Raw genomic sequence first — 27,927 nt, 5'->3', positions numbered from 1 at the left:
ATATACCATGTCTAAGCCAAAAAAAGGGTAAACATTAAATTATTCATATTGAATCAAATTATCATTAATCTAATCTTAATGCAAAAGTAGAAAGATTTATTTTTGGAGTAGTTATTTATTACATTTTTATAGATCAGATTTTTTTCCCCATAGAAAAGAGTTGCTTAATTGTAAAAAAAGAGTTTCTTAATTGTAAAAAACAAAAGTTGTGGAAATATTTCCATTTTTGGAGCTAGGAATTTTTTTTCTTTTCTTTTGAGACGGAGTCTCGCTCTGTCGCCCAGGTTGGGGTGCAGTGGCTGGATCTCAGCTCACTGCAAGCTCCGCCTCGCTAGGGATTATTTTATGCCTGTCTCAGAGTTTGTGTTTTTTAAATGAATCATTGATATGCTTAAGGGTATAATTTTTCTTGTTATGCTGATGTTCATCTATGTATTTTTCTTCTTGGTTTGAAGTTTACATGCTAGGAAATACCAACAGTTTTAAAATGTAGTACTTTAGAATTAACTTTTTAAATGAACAAGGAAATAATATTTATTTTGTCCTCTTACATTATCAACATGAAAATAAATTAATGACAAAAATATTTATTTTGAAGATTATATGTTTATGTACATCAAACAGGAATGTAATTGGGATGTAGATTTCATCAAGTTGTATATGGGAAAAGGACTCTATCTATCTTGATTCTATCATTATTGTAATGGTGACATCAGCCTGCATCTTTCTGACTGTATTCTCTATATATTATTATTTGTGGATGTGTATATGTATGTATGTACTGTGGATAGAGCTTTTCTACCAATTAATATTTACCTGAATTTATAAATCACATCTAATATGCCTTTTAAACAATATATATTAGTGTGTTTGTTTTCTTTTCTATTGCTTAGGAATGTTGGAGAAATCCAATAGAGAACTTGTAATAGAAAAACCTAGAGCAAACGAAACCAATATTCCTTCAGAGCAATTGCTACCAGGAAAAGAGGTAAGTGAAGGAAAAAAAAAGTGTTTTATAATTCACATATAAAATCATCATCAGATGCCTGTGAATCCATTATGAAGCAAAATGTCTTGAGTTTTACCCTTTGCTACAAAAAATAATTTTTCAATTTTGGATTGAAAATTGGCATATAAGTTTTCGATGAAAATTCAATTTAGTGGGGATGCTGTCTTCTTGTAAAATCTATTCCATGGGAGGAATAGAGAGATGGAAGTCAAGAGATCTTTTGTTCTTATCCTGACTCAGAGTCTGCACTTAGAGGATGTAGGCTATAGATAATTGTTGAAACGTGAGCAAATGGAGATTAAAAAGGAAAAGGAAACAATCATCTGAACTGGCCTCATATTTATGATCCCCATCCTGTGATTGTTCCCAAAACCTGTTTTCTTTGCTCTGCTCTAGATTGCAGAGAATTACACATTCCAGGCCCCTTTGCTTTCAGATTCTGGGATGGGTTAGTCAATTAAAGGCATTGATGAAAGACCTCATGGAAGGCATTGACGGAGGGTAGGAGTTGCAGAGAAACCAGAGCGTTTCTTCTCCTCTCTCTGTCTTAAGGAGCATTTCTGATAATGGCTGTGACACCTTTATATCCACCCTGAGCCCTGCTCCTACCATGCAGCCTGCCCTGCATGACTTCAGTTCCACCTGGCAGGTCTGCTTGGGCTTTAGCTTCGACTGGTAGCCAGGAGCTACTCTCCCATAACTTAGTCCCTTTTCTTCATTCCTCCAGCCCTAGGGGTGGTTGTGGCCTCCTGCTCTATTAATATCTGGCCTGCTTCACAGTCCATATTTGACTTCTCAAATCTTCCATCATGTAGGTAACCAAAACCCTACATTAAAATTCTTCCTTTTGAAAAATCTTGAGTGGTTTCTGTTTTTCAAATGGACCCTTACTGATACACTAGGTAAATATTTAAAGAGACAAAACAACATATAGTTTTAACAGTTTTGGCCTATAAAGCAACAGAAATAATTGGGAAAATCCTAAGTTATATATTATACTTTAACCAAAAATCAAAATCAGTACTAAGAAATTAGCAGTAAATAATAGAAATAGAGATTCAACAGATTATCTACTTTTTGCATAGAAGAGAAAACCATGTGATTCTCTTTTTTCTTGGAACAACTAGTAAGTGTTCTCTAGTCTAAGTGGAATATGTATGATGCCAAATATCAGATGAGAAGAGTAGAAGTAAGCAAACTATATTTCATAAGAACAAATAAACTATTGGAGGTTTGAATAAGTAAAGGTTTTCAGTTTTCTTTTTTTTTTTTTTCTTTTTGAGACATAGTATCATTCTGTCACCTATGCTGGAGTGAAGTGGCACAATCTCAGCTCACTGCAATCTCTGCCTCCCAAGTTCAAGTGATTCTCTTGTCTCACCCTCCCAAGTAGCTGGGATTACAGGCGCCCACAACAACGCCCAGCTAATTTTTTATATTTTCAGTAGAGATAAGGTTTCATCATGTTGGCCAGGTTGGTCTCGAACTCCTGACCTCAGGTGATCTGCCTGCCTCGGCCTCCCAAAGTGCTGGGATTATAGTCGTGAGCCATCATGCCCGGCTTCAGTTTTCTTTTTAAGAGCAGCTGTTAATATAACTTGTTTTTCTATATTTTGAAAAGAGAATTCAGATAGGCCAACATATTATAATTACATATACATTATCATGAGCAAAGGTAACTTTTACTGCACAAAAAACTTTTAAAAATTTAATGCAGCCATGACAATTAATAACATTTCCACCAGGACATATTTGCTTGAATGAATAAATGAATGACTTTAGTAAATAGACATGCCGTGATGGGGAAAACAAAAATCAGACATTTTTTGTTTGAATTTTCATGGAGGTAGTTTTATTTTTACATTTTTTTCATAAATGTGTCCCAAGGAATTACTGTTATAGCACAGGGCTATACCTATGCCACTTCCAAGTTCTCTTATAAGAAAGAAGATTGTATCAGTTGAGTAGATTCAATTTTTGATTAATTTTATTTTTTTTGAGATGGAGTCTCGCTCTGTCGCCCAGGCTGGAGTGCAGTGGCATGATCTCGGCTCACTGCAACCTCCACCTCCCAGGTTCAAGCGATTTTCCTGTCTCAGCCTCCCAAGTAGCTGGGACTACAGGCGCCCGCCACCACGCCTGGCTAATTTTTGTATTTTTAGTAGAGATGGGGTTTCACCGTGTTAGCCAGGATGGTCTCCATCTCCTGACTGCAAGTGATCTGCTTGCCTCAGCCTCCCAAAGTGCTGGGATTACTGGCATAAGCCACCATGCCCGGCCCATTTTTGATGAATTTTATGCAAATATAAGATAAGAGAGATGTGTTTTAGGCCCTCTGATGCTTGAGATCCAAATAATCTTCAGAAAGTTCCATTACAATTCAGTTATGAGTGTAATGAGAACAAGAGCCATGTTTCTGATTAGAGTCATGGAATCATACAATTTTAGCTCTAAAAAAGGAATCACCTTTGTTACTTTGTACAGTATGTGTCAGAAAAAATTATTGCTGAATAGGTTGTATATATAAGAAAATTAGGCTTATGATCATAATTTTAGTAATTTTAAAACAAAAGGGACCATACAAATCATACAATTTGACTCTCTTGTTTTTCTACCAAAAAAACCCCTGAGATCAAGAAAAATAAGTGATTCAGTCAGGGACATGGAGCTCAGGGTTTTCTGAAGTTGGGGTAGGTGGCACATTACTATAAACAGAGTTACATTAAAATAAGGAAAGTTTAATTTTAAGCATAGGTTCAGCCTACTACCCATAATGCTTTTGAACTTTAGAGAATGCTAGGAGACCTGGAGGAAATATACATTCATAAATATATTGCCTTATGAGTCATAGACCAAAGCAAAAAAGAAAACATCAACCCCTCAACTGTACCTCAACCGCTTCTACTCCCTTCCAAGTACCCCCCACCAGCACGACAGAACAGTGTAGATTCTTTTAATTCTTCATTCTTGGAACAAAAGTAGTGCTGCTTATGACTTTGCAGCTGGAGAGACTAAAATTCTGAGCAAGTAAAAATCTAGAAAGTGCAGTGGTGTGTTTTCTCTGAAAAATTTATTTCTTATTGCTATTTTTTGGCTTGTCTGGAGTTCTATGAGTGAAAAAGAAATAAAAGGTTGAATATTAAATGCTGTCTTATGTTGCAATACTTGTTAACAATAAACTATAAAAAAGACTATAAAAATCTAATTTAGACTTTATTAAATATATTGAATTTAAAGGTTGTTTTATGTGATAAATAGTAACTGTAGCTTTCTGTTCTTGTAAAGATGGCTTTATTGAACTATATTTAAGAGATTAAATTTTTTTAAAAGTTTTTTATTAAATCCACTGATGAATTAAAATGAAATGTCAGTATATTACTGTGTGTAAAGAATGCACATGTTTTTGTATATTGCTTTATTCACTAGGTAATATTTTTTATGTTGTAAGAATGGCTTTTACAGTATATCAAAGAATACATTCAACATGTTGAATGAAAGTAATAATTTTATATCTATAACAATAGAAACATTTGTTGCTGAGTTAAGATTAACGTGACTTCATATACATTTATATTTCAGGCTACCTTACTAGATTTTGGCTGGAGAAGTGCATTTAAAGAAGTGTCTCTTCCCATGGCGCACTGCATAGTAACTGAAATTGAAGGTTTTTCCACAAAAATTCTCCAACAGGAACAGAATGAAAGGTCTTCAGCTGTGAGCTATGCTATGAACCTTGTAAATGTCCAGCAAGTTTGGCAAGACTGCCATATGTTTCCTGAGGAGGAACAACCAAAGAAAATTGGAAAAGCAAGTATATAAAATCCTTTCAAACTGATGACTGACATGATGGGATTTATTTTAGTATAAAGCATTGCAAAAAGAACCTGTAGATCAAATGGTGGAGTCCCTTGGCAAATACTTGGTACTTGACCCAGTACCAGTTTTCTTCAGTGGTATCCATGGGCCACTGCTGCCTAAAAGGACTTACACCTGATGCTAACTTGTTGCTCCATGAATCTAAGGCAACCAAAAAGGGGCCTCTGTGACTTCATGGGGAGCTGGGAAACCCTGGGAAAACCACCTGTCTTGATTATACGTTTGAATGACTCCAGGAAAATTTAGGAGGTTGAAGGAAGTACTGTCTTTTCTAGCTTTGGGCACTTAAAAAAATCTTCATTAACACCTTAATGAGCTTTTCATCTCATTAGTATCAGTCTTACATCTCCATATGTGCTTTGAAAGTCACAGAACATACTGAGAAAATAGGAGGTAAATACAGTCACTTGGCATTAAGTCCAGAATGAGTTCAGCAACCTGTGATTGGGATATTCCTTTTTTTTTTTGAGACGGAGTCTCGCTCTGTCGCCCAGGCTGGAGTGCAGTGGTGCGATCCAGGCTCACTGCAAGCTCCGCCTCCCGGGTTCACACCATTCTCCTGCCTCAGCCTCCCGAGTAGCTGGGGCTACAGGTGCCCGCCACCACGCCCAGCTAATTTTTTTTGTATTTTTAGTAGAGACGGGGTTTCACCGTGTTAGCCAGGATGGTCTCTATCTCCTAACCTTGTGATCGGCCCACCTGGGCCTCCCAAGGTGCTGGGATTACAGGCGTGAGCCTCCGCACCCGGCCGATTGGGATATTCTTAAAAGAATTTTTGAAGATGACCTCCTTATTCTGCCACTTCACCCTAAGGCTCCAAAACAAGGAGTTCCCTAGAGTCCCTAGGGAACTCTGTTGACTGATCTCATGTGGAGACAGGCTTTACTTTTCCATTCATCACACCTCCCTTCTGCCATTAAGAAAGAGAAGATACATAATAAATAGTGAAAGGCTAGACTCATCACTTCTAAAAGTTGCTGACACCCTACCAATAAGAAGATGCTACATGAAACTGTTTCTGATTATTCTAGAGTATTTAAATTACACTGACATTTATATGTGGCATTTAATTTGAAAAAAAAAAACCCTTTATGGCAATTTAGCAAAAGAAAATTAGAATAAGTTTAAAAAATAATGCAAACGTTAATATCAAGGATACATATTTTCTGAGTACTACTAACTACAGATAAAGGTACTGTCATGTATAGCTGGTTCATGAGTTTTTCATAATGTCTGTCTGGTAAGCATAAGGTTTGAAGGTTATATAGAGAGAAGCATTGTTTTGGTATTTCCTTATTTGACATAAAACATTTAACTTTCTACAACTGAGAAATCGATTGTTACAAAGCTGTGTCATTATATTTATGTTTGATGCCAAATTCATTATTTAGGAATTTGGCTCCACTGTCCATAAATTACTTGGTGCTGTCAGAATACAAATAACTCAGTGCCACATTTATTTCTCCCTAGTTTTGTTCTGACATCATGGAAAAACTTGACACCGTGCTTCCACTGGCTCTGGCATGCAGAGATGATTCTTTTCCGGAAATTAGAGCAAACTTGGTGGAGGCCTGTTGTAAAGTGGCAACAGCTGTCCTGCAGAGACTGCAAGAGAGAGCCAAGGAGGTTCCTTCCAAAGCACCCCTGAAAAACCTGCACACATACCTCTCCACGGCAGTGTATGTCTTCCAGCATTTCAAGCGATATGATAATTTGATGAAGGAAATTACTAAAAAGTGAGTGTTGTTTAAATTAAGTTGATGGCCATGTTTGAAGAAATGTGTAATCTTTGTATATCACAGGAATGAAATTTTGGTAATAAGATTTGAGAAAGAGAAAGTAATAATTAACATGGTGAATTATTTTCATTTGTCTTAACTAGGAAATATCAAAAAGGTGGAGCATGGGAGATATTAAACTAGATACGTAGATAGTAAGAAAGGTACTCTCTCTAAAGCCACACTCAAAAGACCCATGCATTTTCTGCACCCTAACCCAGCGCAACTATTTTCTGCATGTTGTTATTACATGAATGAACACACCCTTTTGTTTTGTAAGGTGCATTATACTGACCACACTGAAAAGGAAAAATAAACTTGTTGTCTCATGGAGCGGACTTAGAAAATAAATTCATTGTAATCTATTCTAATGATCAATGTAAACATATTTCAGGACAGCCATTTAGTAATAAAGTACAATATTTGAAGAGGAAGCATCTGGCAGTCTGATTTTCATGTATTTGTAGTCTAAAACTACAGTATGTTTTCTGTATAGAGAGAAAAATGACCACAGGTATTAATTATCACATGGCCTTTCTTGTTGCCCTTACACTGTCTAGATATAACATGGCTGCTTGCAAAAGAAATATGTAGACGTAGCAGTCCTGTGTGACCCCAAGAATCTATTCTATATTCTTTATCCAGCCTTTACAGTCCATTACTTATGAAAGAAAGCAGTGTAATATTCATAGCTAAAGATAAAAGTAGAATAAATTTGGCTTGATGTAGGGTATAACTGATATTTCTTTAATTCTCATAAGTAGTCAGATGTTGTGATTCAGGCTTGAATTTATAAACAAAATGTGCCAGAAATCATTTTATTTAATATTTCTGTAGAATTTTAAAAAACAGTTTATGAGATAATTGATATCTACAAAATTACAATTTTTAAAAATAAAGACTGTGTTTGTGGTACATTTGATAGCTTTATAAAAGTTGGTTCTGACAAGTGCATGTTGTTCTCTAGTAATAACAATAACCTAATGTCTAAATAATGCACTGATCTCTAATAATAGGCTTACAAAGAATACTTTCATTTTTGAATGATGTATTGACAATACAGTTTGTCTCAAGTTGAAGTGCATATTTGTAGAACAGCAGATGTACGTTTTCAAAGGGCTTGCGAAACAAAGACCAGCCTTTTTTTTTTTTTTTTTTTTTCCGCCTTTTTGGAAAGTGAATGTGGATGCAGACTTCAGCATTAAGAGGAAATGAATGATTGATATCTAATAATCAAAACCATTTGTAGTACTGGAGATTGTTATCTCCTACTGCACAGGCCTTAAATCTCTGTCTCTTTGATCATTCTCTCTGAACAGACCCATATTCCTGGTGCCTGTCCAACGATATCAGGAATTCATCAACACTCTACAGTTTCAAGTTACGAACTACTGCGTCAGAGTTTGTGCTACAAGCATTTTACAGGATGCTGAGAGCCACCACTGGGATGACTACAAAGCTTTTTATGAGGTGTGAAGTTAAGTTTACTATCCCTCCTTTTTACACAAATATGTTTTACAGCCTACCTGCTTTCTGGCTAATTAGAAACATGAGCTTGGCATTACTGATACACGAAGACTGTTAGGATAATATTTTTAAAATATTGAATTCATACTTAGGAAAAACACTGTTTTTAAAAACCTGAAATAAATTAGACATCAGAACTCTCCTTCTGCTTAAAAGTAAAAATAACTTAATTTGAGCTGCAATGTTGTGCCGTATAGTCGGAATATAATGGGACACGATGAAAACTCAAAGAGATAACAATGCCAAAATGCTACAACCTTGTATTTTTTCCAAAGGGACCAGTTAGTTATGGATATCCTTGCATTTTTTTTCTTGTTATACATTTCCATATGTGTTTGATAAATACCTTTTATTAAGCAGCTTTATTCTTCGTACTTATTTTTTTCCGTCTCATTGTATGTTCTTATGAGTATGCTTTAAAACCCATCTGAGGCCGGGCGCAGTGCTCACGCCTGTAATCCCAGCACTTTGGGAGGGTGAGGCGGGCGGATCACTTGAGGTCAGGGGTTTGAGACCAGCCTGGCTAACATGGTGAAACCCCATCTCTAGTAAAAACACAAAAAATTAGCTGGGTGTGGTGATACATGCCTGTCTGTAATTACAGCTACTCAGGAGGCTGAGGCAGGAGAATGACTTGAACCCGGGAGGCGGAGGTTGCAATGAGCTGAGATCTAGCCACTGCACTCCAGCCTGGGTGACAGAGCTAGACTCTATCTCAAAAAAAAAAAAAAAAAAAAAAAAAAAAAGGCCCATCTGATCAGTTATAGCTTACCTATTTTCATTTAGCCCATGTTTTGAAATCCCAAATTGAAGCCTAATGATTCCCAGTGCAACCAAACCCAGGATCAATTAAAATTATTCATCGTCAAGCTTCATTAGTTTCCCTTCACCTAAATCTCATTGATTATGCACAGACCACAATATTTGAAATTCCTCGAACTTCATTCCAGGGCAGGGTGAAACATTTATAATATCTTAATAAAAGGTAATCAGGGTTTAAAAAATTTTCAACAGCCATGCCCAGTTTCATTAACTTTTCCATTTTACCCTTTCCTCTAGATTGAAGTTTGTGACTTTCATTTTCTTGATTGTCCTAATCACTATAGAGTATTGAGAAAACAGAGTGGAGTTTTATTCAACAGAATCGCTCCTGTCACCTCGCATGCACTGGAGGTTCCTGTGGTTTGATTTATGCCTGAGTTATTATCATAATAAATGTTACTACAACAGAGAGGAGCGGCTAATAAGAAGCTCTCTTAAAGGACTTTCCACTTTTTCTAAGGCCATTTCATCTCTCATTCAGAGGCCCTTCCCAGAGAGTTTTTCTCTTTGCAAGAGCATCCATATAGAGTTTTCCAAACCTGACATACTTCAAACAGTCATGGAAGCAGCGAGCAGAATGAGAAAGAGAAAGTGGTATGGTGCAGCTGGTAGCCTGAGATAAGAATGAAAGTATTGGTCTTCCTCTCTCCTGGCAGCATCATATTTTCCTTATTTGCCTTGAAGTAAACTGAGTGGTTGAAAATGAATCCTACTCATGTTTCAAACTATTTCAATATGTCAGTGTACTACTAATGAGCAATTTTATATGATGTTTTACATGAAGGACAGGTATCATCTCACTATATGTTCAACATAGGGGTATTATGTTTCCTCTTATGCAAATTGGGAGCTAGAAGAGTCGTACAGTGTAAATAAGTGGATGCATTGAGAACCTGTTATTGAAGTTACCAAGTATTTTAAAAACCAACAAATTACCATGTAACATGCAGCTCTTAGATCTTATGACAAGGCTTTAGCTTCAAAGACAGAAATAACGAGATAGTTACCCTGTGATTACATGGTACTGTAGCTTCCATATACTTACATGGTCAGTAGTTACAATTTAATTGCAGAGTTAGTGGTGGTTATTTATTCTCAGAAAAATAAAGTGATACTTTTTTTAATGTATCAAAAATAAGAACCTTCTAAAAATAGCACTGATTTTAAACTGTTTTGACAACTGGCGTATCTGACATGGTTTTATCTTGCTTACTGCACCCCTTTCTTCTGCTCTCCCCATTATTCCAACTGATTTGTGAAACAGAATTGGTATGTTTTTGGCAGGCCTGCTTTGAGAGGGAAAAAGATGATATCTGCCTGACTGGGGGTGAAGGGTAGGATAGAGATCTCAAGGGAACCTATCGCCATGTGCAGAGCATAGTAAAGAAATAGTAAAATAATTTACAAGATATGCAGCAATATTTGCTCATGTTTTGTGATAGCAAGTGAGATCTAGATACATTATTTCCATTTTCTAAACTGTCAGCTTGAGAGAGTCAGAGTTCTGTATCTCTCTGATGAGGTGCTGGTCACGATGGCACAGTGGGTGTTCAGATTACATGTTTAAAATTAAGCTTTTAGGGTAGTTGACATCTGTTCAGTTTTAGGAACTTGTGTTTTCCAATAGTCAAAGAATAAAGAATTGTCTGTTCAAAGATAATATTGAGTGGCTTCTATAATAAAGCCCAGCTGCTTGTTTCCTGATATATAATCTAAATAAAAGCTCACATGTGTTTACATTACAGTGGGTCTGCAAAAATAACAGATGTTTACTAGCAGAATACTTTTGAAATGACAACAAATAAGGAAACAGGTCAGAAAAATAAATGAATCACATTTAGTTTAATGAAAACCTTTGCGTACATTGAAGTTGTATGAATTTAAAAAGAATTGTTAGAACAAAGACCTATTTGAAATATTTTAAAGTAAACATGAAGTTTATAATTTAAAAAGTCTTAAAATGAGTATTTTTTTACTTTTAAGAGAAGAAATCTGTGTGCCTAAAGTTACTTTTATTTTCTAATTTATCTCTAAAGGGTAGCTATTGAAGAAATTGGTTTTTCATATTTTGAAGAATATGAGAAATCATTTTGATCATGTTGTAGTAAGAACTCACCCATTTCCGTGGGCAAAGTTAGTGTAAATCATTCATGCTAGTCACTATCAACTGGAGTCAGTTTTGCTTAAATTTACATGCAACACAAAAGGTATAAGAGAATCAGGCATTCAAACTCCTTTCTTAGTTTAAAAAGTATTCATCGAAACACACAACAAAGAAAGCATAAAAAACTATAATTTTGCTGCTTCATCATTAATTTTGTAATTTCTTTTTTCTTAAAAAGTTTAGATGCACACCTTATTAGGAAATCAGAAGCCAGTGGCCAAAGTCCCCTCCAGTTTGAGCTCGACTCTGACATTTTAATGCCCAAGTTTCTTACCCAAAGAATACAAATTCTACTCATTTATAAATGCCATTTGAAAGTCAGTAGATAATGACTATAAATTATTATTGTTTCGATGGCTGCAGAAGATATTAGTAATCAAAGAAACTACCAGAAGAGTAATACATAAAGAAAATACTAATGGGAGTGTCTGCATAAGAAATGATCACTTTTGGTATAAGAGAACAGCAGATTTTTTTTTTTTTTTTTTTTTTTTAACATGACATTTGCCTGACAAATACAGATAGTGGGCAAAGCAGAAATTTTAAGTAAAAGATAATCACTTGGAATATAATAGGAAATTTTACTAGTTTAACTTCTGATATATTAACATAATCAAGATAATGCTTGAAGAATGCGTTCTAATCTTCCTATTTCAAATAATCATTTGATCTGATTTAAAGAAAATGGGGTGAAACTACTGGCATACCTCCCTGAGAGTACGTGTTACCTGATTAATGCTTGTAAATCACTTGAGGCCACCCTCTTCTTTCTGCCTGTTCCCCTTGGCCTTGGCCATTGTTAGTTCTTCCTCTGCAGTCAGAAAATTTGGCACACAGAAGAGATCTGTACAGGGGTGGAAAGGAATGAAAATATGACTCTTTAAAAGTACAAGGTGCCATAAAAATACTAAGAAATGATGATAATATGTGCCTAGGCTTTAAAAAATCTTGTAAACTCAGACTATTGTGATATCTGCTTCTAGTATTGTTATTTAAATACCATAGGCAAAATAGCCTAATGTAATGATCTTCGATAGCTACCCATTCCCCTTGGTTTCAAGAATGTTCCTAAGAATGCAGTATGCAAGTTTATTTTTACTCCTGTCACTTCATTATAATGTGAAATCTGAAACATTTATAAAATTACCTCAATGATACTAATAGGCTCAGAAAAATATACCTACTGAAATGATTCAAATAGATTTTAATTTTAGAAGAATCAGTCCACTATCTTAAACAAGCTACCATGGTTTTTTCAGCAACTACAAAGCTAGTTGTTTAAAAATAAATTTTAAACCCTAGGCTAGGTATAGGTAAATCAAGGCTATGCTAGGCTAAATGTTTGTGATCTGGATTTGCACTAGAATGTCTAGTCTCATAATTGAAATAAAACATCTGTTCCTTTGTCAATAAGGATGTTTTACATCTTATCAAAAATCTTTGTTGGTCTTCTAGTGTGTCAAACTCTTTAGCTATTTCCTTTCAGCCTGAACTAATTAGGTTCATAGGAAGCAAACTGACATTTTAGAAGATGTAATTCTATGGTTTAACGTTTGGTGGCTTTGCCAGGGTGAAAGATGTTCCTTCTCGATCCAGATGTGGCATTATTTCTGCTGGGCTCTTCGTTACGATCTCTGGACCATTCTGCCTCCTAAGTTAGCCCAGGAGATTCTAGCAGAAGTGCTGGAGAAATCTTTGGGTCTACTGGCCTCCAGATACACTCGGGCCCACCCCAGCCGCAAAAGAACTCCACAGTTAAGGTAACTGAAGTTCTGAAAAACATTGCTTTTCAAGAAAACTTTTCATTAGTTGGGTATAAAGCAGAATTCTGAATCTCATGACATACTCCTTATATATTTAACATGTTTCTAACATCTGAAAAGAAATCATATTCTATTCTCCTGAGTTATTTAGGTGGAAATATGAAACCTGAATCGAAATAAATTTGTTCTTTTTATTCCTTAAAATTGTCTATAGAATCCACTTGTTTCTAAAAAAATGATTCAAGGTGTCTTATAATCGAGGATATAGATACACAAATGTTAATAAGATAAAAATAGAAAATTAAGGCCCTGAAATTGATACCAAAGCATCCATGCTGTGATGGAGCAGTCAGTTTGACACATTTGATTTTGAACTTCTAGGCAACCAGGGGATTTTAGTTGTTTTTTGTTAACCCTTTAAATATAGAAGCTTATCTTCATTAAGAAAACCTAATTATTTTCTTCCTAATATATTCTAATTATTTTTTCCTTTTATTTTCACTATTTGTTACTAACAGCCAGTTCAACAAAATGTGAAATCACAGAAAATGAGGAGCAACAGTCACTGAGTATTAAATAAGACTGAATTATAGTACAATTCTATGAGTTCTCTAGGCAATGAATGTATGAATTGTGCTTACATCACTACAATGGTCTTGTATGTATATGAAGAAAAGGCTTTTGTTTTGTAAATATTCTGTATAATGTGATTCAGACCTTTTAGGCAGAATAATCTTTTTTCAGATGTATTTTAGGAGGAACCTACGGACATGGGAGTCTTTTTTTTTTTTTTTTTTGGCAGGAGGAATCATTTCCTGATCATGTTCTTGTAAAGCGTGCTGCAATTTGAAGGGCATTTAGGTCCTGCTGCAGTGTTTCATAAATATGGTATTTTGCACAGGCTGTTTTGAATTACTGACTAGACTTTTTTAAAAAATTGAACTAAGAATAGATGGAAAATTCCTTTTGAAAGCAAAGAATACCTTCGCTCTTTTCCTTATATAGCATAAATCACTTTTGATTATGAAATGGCAAGTCATTATGTGAAATCAGCTTTACTGTTAGCTCATGAAATAAGTAGAAATGGGTAGTATATTTAATTAATTAACTGTAGAATAGAGACTTTTGGTTTTTATTTTCTGGGTGGTTGCATAAAAATGCCATGCAATGTTAGAATTATTGCTTCTAGTTTTTGTAAGTAAAATATATAAATATTTTTATTTGACTGGCTACTCCTAAACCACCATTATTATGGAAATCAGATTGTGTATGTGTGTTTCTACATATATATTGGATTAGAAATTGTTTATCTAGCAATTAGAAAAAGCATATACAAACTAAAATTAAACCTTTATAAAGACTATTATTGATTCTTTTAATATTCCAGTAGCCTTCAAATGTCACATAACTAAGCCATATATATGATTTACATATGTGTCATATATTATTAATATGTAATATTTATTATATAATAAATTTGAAGCCAAAATGTCATTTTAAAAGATCCTCAAACTTGTATTTTTCTTATCATTTCAAAATTTTCATCTTCTGTTTCTTCAACCCTGAATTTAAAACAAAACAACCAAAAAAAGGAAACTAACTTAGGTCTGTTCAATTTAGTTATGTGCCAAAATAATAATTAAAGAGATCTTTGGGTCCCTATTAAAACTCAAGAAAAATGGAAACAAAGAAAGAAGTCTATGAATAAGATAAATAATACAGCATATTTTCCACAAATTTATTTAATATTAAACATTTCTGAAACTATAGGCTTCTCGATTTGAGCTTCGTTTGTCATTTCTTCTTATCTCCCACTTGCTGGGAGAACGTGCTACCAATCTTGTAACTTTTTTTTGACAGTTTGCTCATGAGTGAGGAGAATTGTTCTGCCATGAAATTTTAACCTATCATACACACATATGGAAAATAGCAAATTTTTCTTTTCATCTAGCTTCTCTTTGACTCAGTGTAATTTCCGGGATGATCTCTTGAGTTTCTTGAACAGAATCCTAATAATGTAAAATAAACATTTTTTAAAAGCACTCCTAAAACGCTATTACAGAGCTCACCATCCCTAAAGATAATGGTATTGTGGGTCATCTAACACCTAGAAATTCAAAGAGTATCTATCTTTGATACTTTCTATTTGGTTTAGATCTCTGAAGCTCTGGTATCTAACTGAATTCTTCTATTCTTACATATGCTTAGTACAAGAGATATGAATTAAAGTGCCTACCAAGCAGAAACATTATTTTGTTTAACATGATTTTCTCTTCTTTCTTTCCAACAGACTTGATGTCACAACCATTTTGATATGCACTGAGAACATGTTATGGTCCGTTTGTACATCTGTACAGAAACTTTTGAATCCTCATCAGCATACAGATGATAAAATTTTTAAAATTCATACCCATTGTAATAATCTGTTTACAACATTAGTCATTTTGACTTCACCATTAACAGAATTGTATAAGTAAGTATCAAATGTATTTTCCTTTTAGCTATTATGATATATAATAATGTGATTAACAAGTTATTTCCATAACACTTATTGAATTATGTGAAGTTACAAGTAGAAATCTTTAGAAGTGCATTTTTGATACTGTGAACTGGGCCATTTTATAAAACTAACACCAACCAATAGAGTTTCATAATTCTCAATGCAATTCAGTGCCCGAAAATGTGTTATGTCTCTATTGGTCAACCCCATTCAGCTGATAAAGCTCTAATATAATCAGGAACATTTTTAGCTTCACTATTTGGGTTGTTTAAATGATCAAATTATATTGATGGCCTGATAATCACAGTGATTTTTTGATACTTTATGAAAAAGAAAACTATATTTGAGATATACCTCAGCTAGCAATGGCAAATGGAAATAGAAATAATAATTACATTTTTAAAATGTGGAAATATTTTACTTAGCTCAACAAATAAGATTTAGAAAAATCTAGAAATGTGGAATTACTTTGATTTCTGGTTAATGCAGTTCAAATCTGTAATGTTATAGAGGAGGTTAGAATATGTCTTATCATAAAACATTAATACCATTTTGTTTATATCCTCCTCCAAAATTGTCACTTTTATTTTTTAACCAAATAATTATATCTTCATGGGTAGTAAAAATTTCACATGTCTATTTCTAAGGATAAATCAGGTCAAGTGTTTCTTTGCATAACATTCTGGTAAAAGCGATATACAAATCTTAATTTTTAATAAATTTTGACACATTTGTATTAGATATTCTAAAAGAATTAACAGCTTTTATTTCGGCTTCACCTACTCTGACTTTCAATAAACCTATTGTTTCCAGAGTGTTCCTTCTAGCAACACACGTTGAGAACATTTTAGAAATGGAGAATTCTTTCAGAAAGGGGAAGAAACAGTGAGATAAATCACCATACGGTTGATATTATGTACATAATGGTTCATAATCATAAGAAGCTCAAGTCTGAAGCCCATAATAAATCCTAGGAAACTAAACTGATTTACCATAGATGAAAAAATTGCTATGCTCTCAGTTCAATGGGTCATTTCATCTAAGAGGAAGGCCCTGTGAAAATCGGGAACAAAGTTGACAAATTTCATGGATTGGTCATGGTGAGCAATATTGAATTTCATGCTTTGTCACAGATGAATTGATAAATTTTAGCCCCCCAATGCATTTGTAAAACAAATAAATTATTACCAAAGATTGCATATTTTAATAATAATGTAACATACATTCATTATTGTTAACCTATGGCTTTTTGATACATTTTTAACAACTATGCAAGTACTCAAATCTCTATGATTTGTGCATTAGATATTGCACTGTAACCTCATTCAGCAAATTTAAATTGCTAATTTCAACCAGGATTACAGAACATTTTACGCTAAGCACTGCCTCTGGTTTTTCTTAATATAAAACATAGATAGCTATATTGCTTTGAAGCATGAACAAAAATCTAGATATACTTTAATTCTTTTAAAATATTTCTCAGTTCAAAAAATTTCAAAAGTTTTATCCATTTATGTTTACTTAAATGTCATGATTGTTTTCCTAGACTACATATCTAATCTTTGAAATATACTTTGTTTTGTATTGACAAATGAAATCTACAGGGCAGCATGTTCTTTGCCAATTAGAGAAAAATATATTTGTGTGTTGCAAGAACTCTATAGACTTATTGGGCTTTTTTACACATCCAAGATATGAATCCATCATACTATTAGCATATTAGAAAAAATTGTGAATCTCACATTAAAAAATTAAACCCATTCTTTGAGGAATTGGTGAAAAGTAGCAATCAGATGTTAATAGTATTGAATTTTTATAAACGGTACCTGACATTTGTCACTCTACGTGATATGCCCTTTTAGAAGGTGACTGCCTTTATTTCAAGTAGTTCTGACAGATGAACTGAATGTGTTTTCCTTTCTGAACTTAGCGTAGGACCACGAAATCCCTGGACAGGAATACATGATTTTAAAGTCTTTTCAGGAAGAAGGAAACCTGTTTGCAAAAATATATGTTCTTTTTTAACTCGCCTTTATAGATTTCTGTTAGAATGTTGTAAAAGGAGTACTTCAGCTTTGTTCTCCAGGAAAAGGAACATGCTGAAACAGAAAATATTCACCATGTATTTTCCAAAGTGCTTATCACTTATATTTCTTTCATAAAGGCAGTTAAACTGCAGGTTCCGAAGCATATTCACATACATGTTCATACACATCCCCACCCAGTGATTTCATATGTTGCATTTTGGATGCGTAGACTTTAGTTTTAGTTCATGTGTAGCAGGTTAAAAATTAATTACTAGAATTTTTGGGTAAATGCAATTCAGTTTCAATTCGACAAATGTTGTTGCCTCTCTAGCCCCTATGATTAAAGATAAGGGATGCAACAATGAACCAGATTTAGTATCTGCCACAAGTAATTTAAGAAAAGATGATGATATTTTTTATTTTAAATTAAAATAATATTGTCCTCCCTAAATCTATAATAAAAGGTAGAATTAGATAATGAATTTCATATGTATATCTAATGTCTATGTCTATATTTATCCAAATGTTTTGATGTGTTATACCAAAACTCCTAATAGTAGAAACTTTTTGAAAGCTGGCTATTTCAACATTTAATAAGATGGAAGTGTGGGATTTCAATACAACTGCCAACAAGTCATGCAAAAGATAGGGTCATCAGAAACATACCCAAAGGTAGATCACTAAGCCAAGGAATAGCAGCCTCATCTTGGGGTCCATTTGTTGTCACTCATAAGGCTTTTTTAGTCACCAAATTCCAATGCTCTGTCTATAGTTCTGTTTCAAACTAATGTTAGGGCTTTCGAGGTTATGGCCTTACCCTTTGTTTAAAAAGAAACTATTTCACTGTCTCTCAGAAAATAAAATAGGCCTTTGCTTTTCCTACCTCAGGAATGACTGGCACACCTTGGAAAATAGGCAGGTCCTCAAGTTAAGCATAGAATATGCTTATGTGAAATGTTGAGCATATGGTCATATGGCCCAACAATGAAAGTATTATGTCCACACAAAAATTTGTGTAGGAGTGTTCAAAATGTTATGTCCGTACAAAAATTTATGTTTCAGAATTTTTCAAAATAACACAATGAGAAAGCAGCCAAATGTCCATCAACTAGTGAATGGATACATAAAATGTGGCATATCCATACAGTGGAATATTATTCCGCAATAAAGAGGAATAAAGTGCTAATATGTGCTGCCACAGGGATGAACCTCAAAAACATGCTAAGTGAAAACAGCCAGACACAAGAGCCCACATATTGTTTGATTCTATTTATTAGAAATGTCCAGAATAGGCTTATCCGTAGAGACAGAGAGTAGATCAGTGGTTACCAGAGGGTGAGGGGAGGAGGGAATGGGGAGTAACTGCTAATGGATATAGAGTTTCATTTGGGAATAAAATATTCTAAAATTAGATACTGATGAAGGTTATGCAGCTGCATAGTATAACCATCTATATAGTATATATATAGTATAAACCATCTATATACTTTAAATGGGTAAATCTTATGGTATATGAATTATACATCTCAATAAAGTTGTGAAAATGAATATAGACTGAATGGAAATTTAAACATACTTAAAATGATTTTTTTTTTAAAAGGTATCTGGCAGAATGCAAAATTTTCCAGAAAGTGAAGTTTCTTGTCTTAGTCATTTTGTTTAGGTTTAATGACTCCCTTTATCCACCTTCCTGTAAACATTATTTTAAAAGGGAAATCTCATTTTTAAAAAAACACAAAATTAAACAGCTTTATGTGTCATCCTAATAAGGTTAAAATACTCCAAAAGAGCCAGTCATTAAATTTAGAGAGGGCTGCTCCCAGAATATTCGACTGGCTGACTCCTGGTGTACCCCGAGGTCCAGTCTTTCTCTCTCTCCACCTCCTGTCCTCAACCTGCCCGTTGGCTGTCTACCACCCACAATTGCTCTTCACAGATGGCCCTTAAAACTCATCCTCCTTTTAACTAAGCAAGGTCTGGTAATACCTTTTATTCATTCTTTCTTTCTTTTGCCATGTATTTACCATGTATCTACTATGGGCCAGTTATTCTCTAACATCCAGTTATCATTTGCTAACCTCAAAGAGTTATTTTCATCATGAGAAATTCAAGGCACTTAAATGTCACTTAATGACATTTAGGCAACAACTTATAGTCTCGGGTATAATGCCGGTTTTTGAAAGCGAAGCAGCGACTTAGAATTCTGTTTAAAATCTTGAATTCAGTATTCATAGGTAGTTGTCTGTGATTCTAGGGCCATCAGAAAGGTTCACATGTCCTCAGTTATCTCGAGCTTTCCAGGGCTATCTTAGTTATTCAGTTTCACATTAATTCTGCCTTGTCTAAGGTTGTGGTCTTCTATTGGTATGATTTATTGCACGCCTCCAGTGGCCCAGGCACCATGGCAGGCACAGATGACTCAAGAAATCTAACCTGACCCTCCACTCGCATAGAGCTTACATCCTTGGGCTACCTTAATTCAGTCATGGAGGTTTATTCCATTAATATCATATTATGAGACCTGTTTCTCCTGCGGGGGCAGCCAAAACAACATGACACAAGAGAAGCATAAAACCCAGCTAACTCTTTTTAGCTCATCAGTTCTTCTCACTTTTGATGTGTATTGGTTTTTATCTCCTTTCAGCATCTGGCTAAATAAACCCAAAGACCTGATCAGTTTTGTTAAAGAAAAAAGGAATTCTGGCAACATAGGTGTAGATCAGAGAACCCAGAGAGAGTGAATCTAGGACAGAGTGCTGGTGTGGTCAGCAAAGAGGCAGTATAATGCTAAGGCAAGGAAGGGGCATGGCTAGTTGGGGTGGGAGGAAGGGCAAAGGCAAGGAATTTTCCCCAAATCACTCTTTTGCCCTTAAGTAAAGTCATCTTTACAGTGTGTCATTTGGGAATGTGAAGAAATGTACCTGCTTCAAACTTATGACATTTATTTTTACGAAAGTATTTAAATTTGCTGTATCAAAATTCTCTTATGTCTTGTGAAAAATATAATTCTATGGCTCATACAATTGTATTTTACTCTCCACTATGAATTATTTAGAGCATCCTCTCTTTTAACTGTATACCAAAACATCATTAGAGGTTATCTAATAGCTAGCTCATAATTTCATTCTCCCATTGAGGCTTGTGGGCCAATTTTCACCCTGTTATACTCTCTAGAATAATGAAACTAATTTGGGATCTTGCTGTGGAATTAAATGCTCATACAGATCTCACTCCCTTTGAGACCATAAACATCTGCCATAATATCTCTTATAGCCAAATAACCTTACTATAACCAGTATGACTGAGAAACTGTCAGTGGAGTAAAAGAGTTTAGGTACTGGCAGAAATGCTAAGATAAATATCATATTGCCAATGGTTTGTCATCTAAGAAATTTATGTACTAAATAACCATGCCATTATTTTTAGATCCTCCTTTATTTTGTCTAGTTGTGAGAATAAAACTGCAGCTAGGCAACCACTTAGACTATCAGAAATTTCATGTCAGTTTTGAAATGGCCATAGACTTTTTTAAGGACAATTTCTACCGATTGTTATCTTATAATGATAACTTACTTATATTGAGCACTTATTGTGTACAAGGCACTTTCCTAAATGCTTTAAATACATTATTCTACTTAATGTTCACACTGACTCTGAGGGGATTTACTATTTTAATCCCCATTTTACAAATGAGAAAACTAAGGCTAAATACACTGCCACCAGCATTGCCTGTTAATAAAAGCATATTCAGGATATAAGCCCAGGCTCTCTGGCTCCGGTTCCTGCATGTGCCCATACACTACCTCTATATAACTTTTGATGACCTTACCCTTAGGGTATGGAGCAGATAAAAAAGTAAATGCAAAGGGATTGGAGGTAGAGTTAAATCCTATAAAGAAACAAACCAAAATTAGAGCATAGAGAGGGGATAAGGTTGTGAAAGGGTAGTCAGAGAAGACTTAGTAGAGAAGCTTCAGAGGTAGAGCAATCTATGGAGCTACCTGAACATGATAGAGAAGTCATCTAGATAAGGTATTCATTCTTAGAGAAATGAGGTAACCCTCAGACAACTAGACAAATAGGGATTTTATGCAAAGAGATCAAGGAAGTGTGAGGGAAAGTAGGCATAGGCTATGAAAAAGGCTACAAAGATATGTAGTATCTTTGTCCACATTCTCCAGTCTCTCCTGCTCTCTCATCACCCATCCTTTTCTCTGAGTCTTTGAGTCTCTCTCTTCCTTTGAGACTGCCTTTCTCTCCAGGCCACTTGCTGCATCTCCTGTCACATTGTACCAGCACCCTCCTTTTCCTAGCTCTCTTGCAGTGGCGTGGTCCTCCTCATACCCTCACTTTCTTGGGCTCTATCCAGACTCTGGTACACTTTTAGAGAATATCACCCACCTCTCCTTTTATACCTTTTGACAATACCACTCTTTGCCAAATCTTGGGTAACTCCTTTTTTCATCCTTCCCCACTTGGGTCAAGCCCCTGATCGTTGCCCCATGTGTTTGTTAGCAGACAGCCTTGTTCCTGTGCTTCTCTAAGAAAATCCACACCATCATGAATGCACTTTAACTTCTCATTTCTGTTCTTAATAATTATTCTCACCACTCACCTCTACATCCTTTGATTACTCTCTGATCGATATGTCTATTTTCCCAATTAGAGTAAATCTTTTTACCTGACCTCTTAATTGCATTTACCTCCTACTCATGGCCTTTTAAATATTCTTTCTATCTTGTCTTGTGGCTCCTTCCCCCAAACATGTCCTATATTAAAAAATGTTCCTCCATTACTATTATGTTTCCCTCCCAAAACAGTTTTCATTCATTGTCTACTTTTATACCTACCACTCACTCAGTGCACTGCAATTGGACTTCTACCCTCAGCATGCTAAGCTAGCAACATGGGCAGGGTCCTCCATACACTCCCGATTGCTAACTCCAGTGGATTCGGTCATTTTCTCTTCTCTTGGCTTCTCTAATACCACTTTCTCCCGTGTCTTGGCCTACTTCTCTGATTATTCCTTCTTGGTTTTGCTAGAATGTTTCTTTTTCTGGCCTTGCCCTTTAAGTGTGGGTATGTTCCAGAGTTTTATCTTTGATCGTCTTTACGTATTACGTTCCTTTTTTGTTTTTTGGTGGGGGATGGAGTGAGGGGGTGTGAATTCATCCATTGCTATGGCTATACCATTATGTTGATGACTTCCACATTGGTGTCTTCAAACCAGACAGCTCTTGTATGTGCTGTATCAGTAAATCCAAATTACTATTCAATGCCTTGGATGTACTTCAGATGTCTGTAGCCCCCTTAACATATCTAAAACTAAGTAAAATACTTGAAATGTATCCTAGGCTTCTTCATTTTTCTTAATTTTCTCCTTCTATCTTCCCACTCATACCATCACCAACTCCATGTCATTAGGAGATGAATATTGTTTGTTCTATGAATTTAACAAGTTTTATATCTGTCTCCTACTTACTATCTCCTGTCTCTTACCTTGGTTCAGTATCTTATCCTCTCTGACCTGTCTACTACAATATTGCCTTCATTATCTCCCTCCCTCCTGCCTGACTCTTTCCAATCTGCTCCCCTCACTACTGCTAAAGTGATTTTTCTAGGATGTAAAACTGCTAGGGTTAATCCCATGCCATAAACTCTTCAATGGTTCGTTATTGCCAGTACTAAGTCCAAACTCCTTAGAAAAACATATCCTGGTACCTGGTCTGGCTTCTGCCTACTTCTCTAGCTCACATAGTGGAATACGTGAGATGGAAATATTACAGCCTGACTTTGAAGCCTATTTAAGGAATTTCTATTTTGATCTGAGATTTACTGAGAAAAAAAAGCCTTTTAAAGAAGAGATGATATATTAAAGTCTAAAAAACATCCAAGTCTATTTAATTAGAAGATGTTCTATTTAGCAAGACAATCAGGGGGAAAGAAGGGTCAAATTTGAAAAAAACATGAAGACACAAGAAGCAAGATGTGGAGTGAAAAGATAAAGGTGGATTTTCAAAATGGAATTCTGTTCTGGATATCAAAAGACACTATTGCTCCTGTACTGTATATAAAGAGAGCTGGTACCACCTCAAAAATTCCATTTCTAGAGCATTCTCAGTCACTGCTCATAACTCTGTGTAGGAAAATATAACCTCCTGTTGTTATACATTTTTTACTAGCCAAGTTATCTGCTAAAGATTTTATGTAACAAATTCTTTTCTATTGTGTCAAGATTTAGAGTTGAATTTGAGCCAGCCTAGAAAAATGTTGCAGTAACCGTTGATAGTTGTACATCAGATATTCGGGTTGCATTGTTTTAATTTTGAAATTATAATTATGTATTTTACAACTAAATTCTTCTTTATAAACCCTCTCTAGACCCTTAGGAGTATACAAAATTAATTATAAATTCTGATTAATTATTTAATACTTATAAATCACTTTAAAGATTAAAAAGAGGTACCATGATGCTAAAATTTTTACATTAGTGAAGCAAACACTGGCATTTATTGGATCCAGGTTGAAGAAGATAACAATGGTATATAAAAATACTACTCATGGGAAACATAAGTAATATTCATTGTACTATTCTTTATCCTTTTGTCATGACAAATTGTATAACATGAGATTTTAAAAAATTAAATGATAATGGTATTGTTACACCTTCCCCAAGTGTAAGGATTGGTTTTATAGAGGTTCATAAAAATTCTAAGTCTTAACTTGTGGTTTTTCATGGCTGTGCTGACTTGCCCACCTGGCCCCGAGTCACCTATTAACATAAATCCCAAGCGGATGAAGTGGGGGCATTGTCCATTCTAGCACAATACCGTTTTGTGTAAAAATCATTAACTCAGCCAGGCACAGTGGCTCATGCCTGTAATCCCAGCACTTTGGGAGGCTGAGATGGGCGGATTGCCTGAGCTCAGGAGTTCAAGATCAACCTGGGCAACATGTTGAACCTCCGTCTCTACTAAAATACAAAAAAAAAAAAGAAAAAAGAAAAATTAGCCAGGCATGGCAGCATGTGCCTGTAACCCCAGGTACTTGGGAGGCTGAAGCAGGAGAATCACTTGACTCTGGGAGGCAGAGGTTGCAGTGAGCTGGAATTGTGCCACTACACTCCAGACTGGGCAACAGAGCAAGACTCTGTCTCCAAAGAAAGAAACAAACAAAAAAAATCATTAACTGAATCCTAAGTAAAAATCAAAAGTTATTTCAATCGTCATAGTTAATGTTTCCTGTATATTCTAAACTAATGATTTGTATTTCCCTAGGACTTTTCAGCATGGCCTGGATGAGTCTACTTCAGATTCCTTAAAATCATGTTTTAAGCAACCATTATATTGGGTTTCTTGCATATCACATTTCTACCCTTCTTTACTCAGGTGAGAGCCTCTAAATGCTATACTATCTGTAATTCTATGATTCCTTTTAAAATTTAATAGAAATTTTTATCTGTGGATATAAATTAACTTATATCTTACAAAAAGAACTTACAACTTTTCACAATTGGCAGGTAAGTAAAGAGTATTATTTCTCTTTTCTTAGCTCAAGAAGCAAAGGCATAGGCCTCATAATTCTACTAGCTTATAGCTTTAGTGATGTAATGGAAAACTGTAAAGTTTTGGAATTTAGTTTTATTTTAAAATTTGTCTTTCTTGATATATGACTGGGGATTTGACAGTTCTCAAGCTAATTATCAAACATAGACATGTAACTAACTCAGAGCCTTAGGTAGAAGTTGAGAGAGAAGTAACTTTTCAAATTATGAGTAGGATCTTTCACTTTTATTATTTAATTAACAGCACTTAAAAACAAGAAAAATCATTTAAAGTATGAAATGTGCTTCCAGAGTAATCTGATGGCATTTTGTGGCATTATGTGAAATGGCAGTTTGATTTCTTGCTGAATATAACATTGGAAAGTACCTTTCCTTGGTATCTGAGAATAAAAATATCATGTACAGCTAAAGGAGACATTGTTAATCCCCATACATTCTTGATTCATCTTGGAAATACACTATCAGCTATTTTACCATCTAAGCTGACTCTGTCTCTTGAGGAACAAGATTGTCACCCATAAATAGAAGGTGTGAAAACCTCATATACGAAAGTTTCCATACATACAACAAACTTACACTGTTTGCCTAATGTGTGCCTGTTTCCATATGGGTAATGAAAAATCCAACATTAATGAGACATAGACCCCATCTTCAAGGACCTCAATGTATTGTCATTACTTCATTTACATATAAAACTTTGTCTACATTTCTGATTAATTCCTTATGATTGAGTCCTAGAAATGGAATAGTCTCAAATGCTCTGTCATCTTGTGTGTAAATATATCTTGCCATCTTGCACATAAATATATTTTATTTCATTTGGAATTAAATAGCCAACTCCTTAATACTCATTGTTGCAAAAGTAACAAATGACTGGATCTCTTACAGTGTGAGTCAAGCCAACAAGCTCTGTCATTTGATGAGTTCCTACATTTATAAACATATCTGTTCTCCATGTTATTATCACATTTGCTTTAACCTATTTTACTGCCTGCTTTTATTTTATATCTGGAACCACTGGAGTTATTTTCTTTTAGTTATAAGTCTGTAAGACTTCCACTTCCAAGCTTGCTCAGATCAACCCAGCTAGAGTCCTGGAAATCAGCATGGAAATGGGCTTATCTTTCAAACACTAATTCTTATATTAACTTCTTTCTCTTTCTATATCTACAGCAAGCAAAAATGCACATTTCTTTTCTTTCTGTTCTGTTTAGCAACCGATCCCCACTATTGTCCTAACACGAAGACTAGGACATGGAGATGACTATTCAGCTCATAGTGGAAATGAAATTTTATGCAAATTCATGAGGACAGTTTAGTAATACGTATTAAAAACTTAAAAATATTTTTGCCCTTTTATCTAACAATTCTGTTTCTAGGAATCAACTGTAAGCAATTAATCAGAGAGGTTGACAAAGTTTTATATATGAAGATATCCATCGGAGCATTATTTATAAGAGAAAAAAATGGAAATAAATATTCTACATTGTAGCATTAAACAATTTAGTATGGGATAGTGGCATAATAGACTATTGTGGAGTGATTAAAAGGCTGGGTTTTGGAAAATAATTATATGGGGAAATAATTGTGGTAGATAAGTTAGGGGGAAAATTCAGGTTAGTAATTATGAAATTACCAAAGCCAACCCAGTTTTTAGAGTGATAAGTGTGTACCAGACACAGTGCTCAGCGCTTTACATACATGATCTTTTTAAAACCTCACACTAGTTCTGTAAGGTAAGTACTCAGGTGCTTCTTTTATGGAGAGCAAAGTGCTGTATAGGCAGCAATGTTCTGGAGAGAAGAAAATTGGAGGCCAGGCTCTGAACTCAGGCCTGTTCTATTCTAAAGCTTAAGCTCTTGACAACCATACCCCTGCCTTTCAAAGGAAAGAGCAGTTCAGGGTGATGTTAACAGATGTACATGAGAAATCATTCTACTGCACAAATAAGATTGTCAGTTATTAATTATGTAAGGTCTTTTTTGTGATTTAACTTTGTAGGGACTCTGACGTGCTAGTATGTAGTGTTTAGCTCTGCTATGGTCTGAACATGTCCTCCAAAATTCATTTGTTGGAAATATAATCCCCAATGCAACTGTGTTGGGTGGTGGGGTCTAATGGAAGTTATTTATATCATGTGGGTTTTTCTGTCTTAAATGGATTAATATTACCATAAAAAGGGCTTACAGGGATGGGTTCATTTTATCTTGCCCTTTTTCTGCCGCGTGAGGATGCAGCAAGATCACTTCACCAGATGCTGGTGCCTTGATCTTGGACTTCCCTGCCTCCAGAACTGTGAGAAATAACTTTTTCTTCTTTGTAAATTACCCAGTCTGTGTTACTCTTTTATGGCAGCACAAAATGGACTAAGACAGTGTCAAAGGAATGATCTAGTATGCAGATTCCCCAAACTTGCTGGGCGAGAGAACTCGTTTTGCAGAGAATTAGCAATTATTGGAAGGTGGAACATCATTGGGAAGTGTTGAACTATGCTATACTATCATATTTAGAGCGCAAAAAAAGTACATATAGAAAAATAAATATTGAAAGGATGTATAGTGGTGGGTTTATAGTTTTTATCTGTGGGTGGTAGGATTGCAACCAATTTTAATTTTCATCTACATAGTTGTCTATATTTTCCAATTTTTTTATAGTGATTATAATTTAATTTTATTAATTATGAATACTTTTTTTTTTGAGATGGAGTTTCACTCTGTCACCCAGGCTGGAGTCCAATGGCACGATCTTGGATCACTGCAACCTCTGCCTCCCAGGTTCAAGTGATTCTCCTGCCTCAGCCTCCCAAGTAGCTGGGATTACAGGCATGTGCCACCACGCCCGGCTAATTTTTTGTATTTTCAGTAGAGACGGAGTTTCACCATGTTGGCCAGGCTGGT

General features: G+C 35.0%; 1 protein-coding gene across 15 annotated transcripts in view; it reads left to right on the top strand.

Moving 5' to 3' along the window:
• KIAA0825 (KIAA0825 ortholog) overlaps positions 1-27,927 on the top strand; it is a 473,576-nt gene that overhangs the window by 133,995 nt on the left and 311,654 nt on the right. For 11 of the 15 annotated variants that reach the window (XM_073993834.1, XM_065545830.2, XM_073993829.1 and 8 more), the window contains 7 exons: positions 894-988; positions 4,589-4,816; positions 6,356-6,621; positions 7,983-8,133; positions 12,746-12,936; positions 15,230-15,412; positions 24,744-24,854. In XM_073993834.1, the coding sequence (XP_073849935.1) occupies positions 894-988; positions 4,589-4,816; positions 6,356-6,621; positions 7,983-8,133; positions 12,746-12,936; positions 15,230-15,412; positions 24,744-24,854 (1,225 nt within the window). The remainder of the gene's footprint in view (positions 1-893; positions 989-4,588; positions 4,817-6,355; positions 6,622-7,982; positions 8,134-12,745; positions 12,937-15,229; positions 15,413-24,743; positions 24,855-27,927) is intronic. The other 4 variants (XM_073993835.1, XM_073993826.1, XM_073993833.1 and 1 more) reach the window with 1 other exon arrangement.

The sequence above is a fragment of the Macaca fascicularis genome, chromosome 6 (assembly GCF_037993035.2).
Source record: "Macaca fascicularis isolate 582-1 chromosome 6, T2T-MFA8v1.1".
In the NCBI taxonomy this organism is placed as follows: domain Eukaryota; kingdom Metazoa; phylum Chordata; class Mammalia; order Primates; family Cercopithecidae; genus Macaca; species Macaca fascicularis.
Note: the sequence above shows the minus strand (reverse complement) of the source record. Positions and strands in the feature narration are given on the sequence as shown.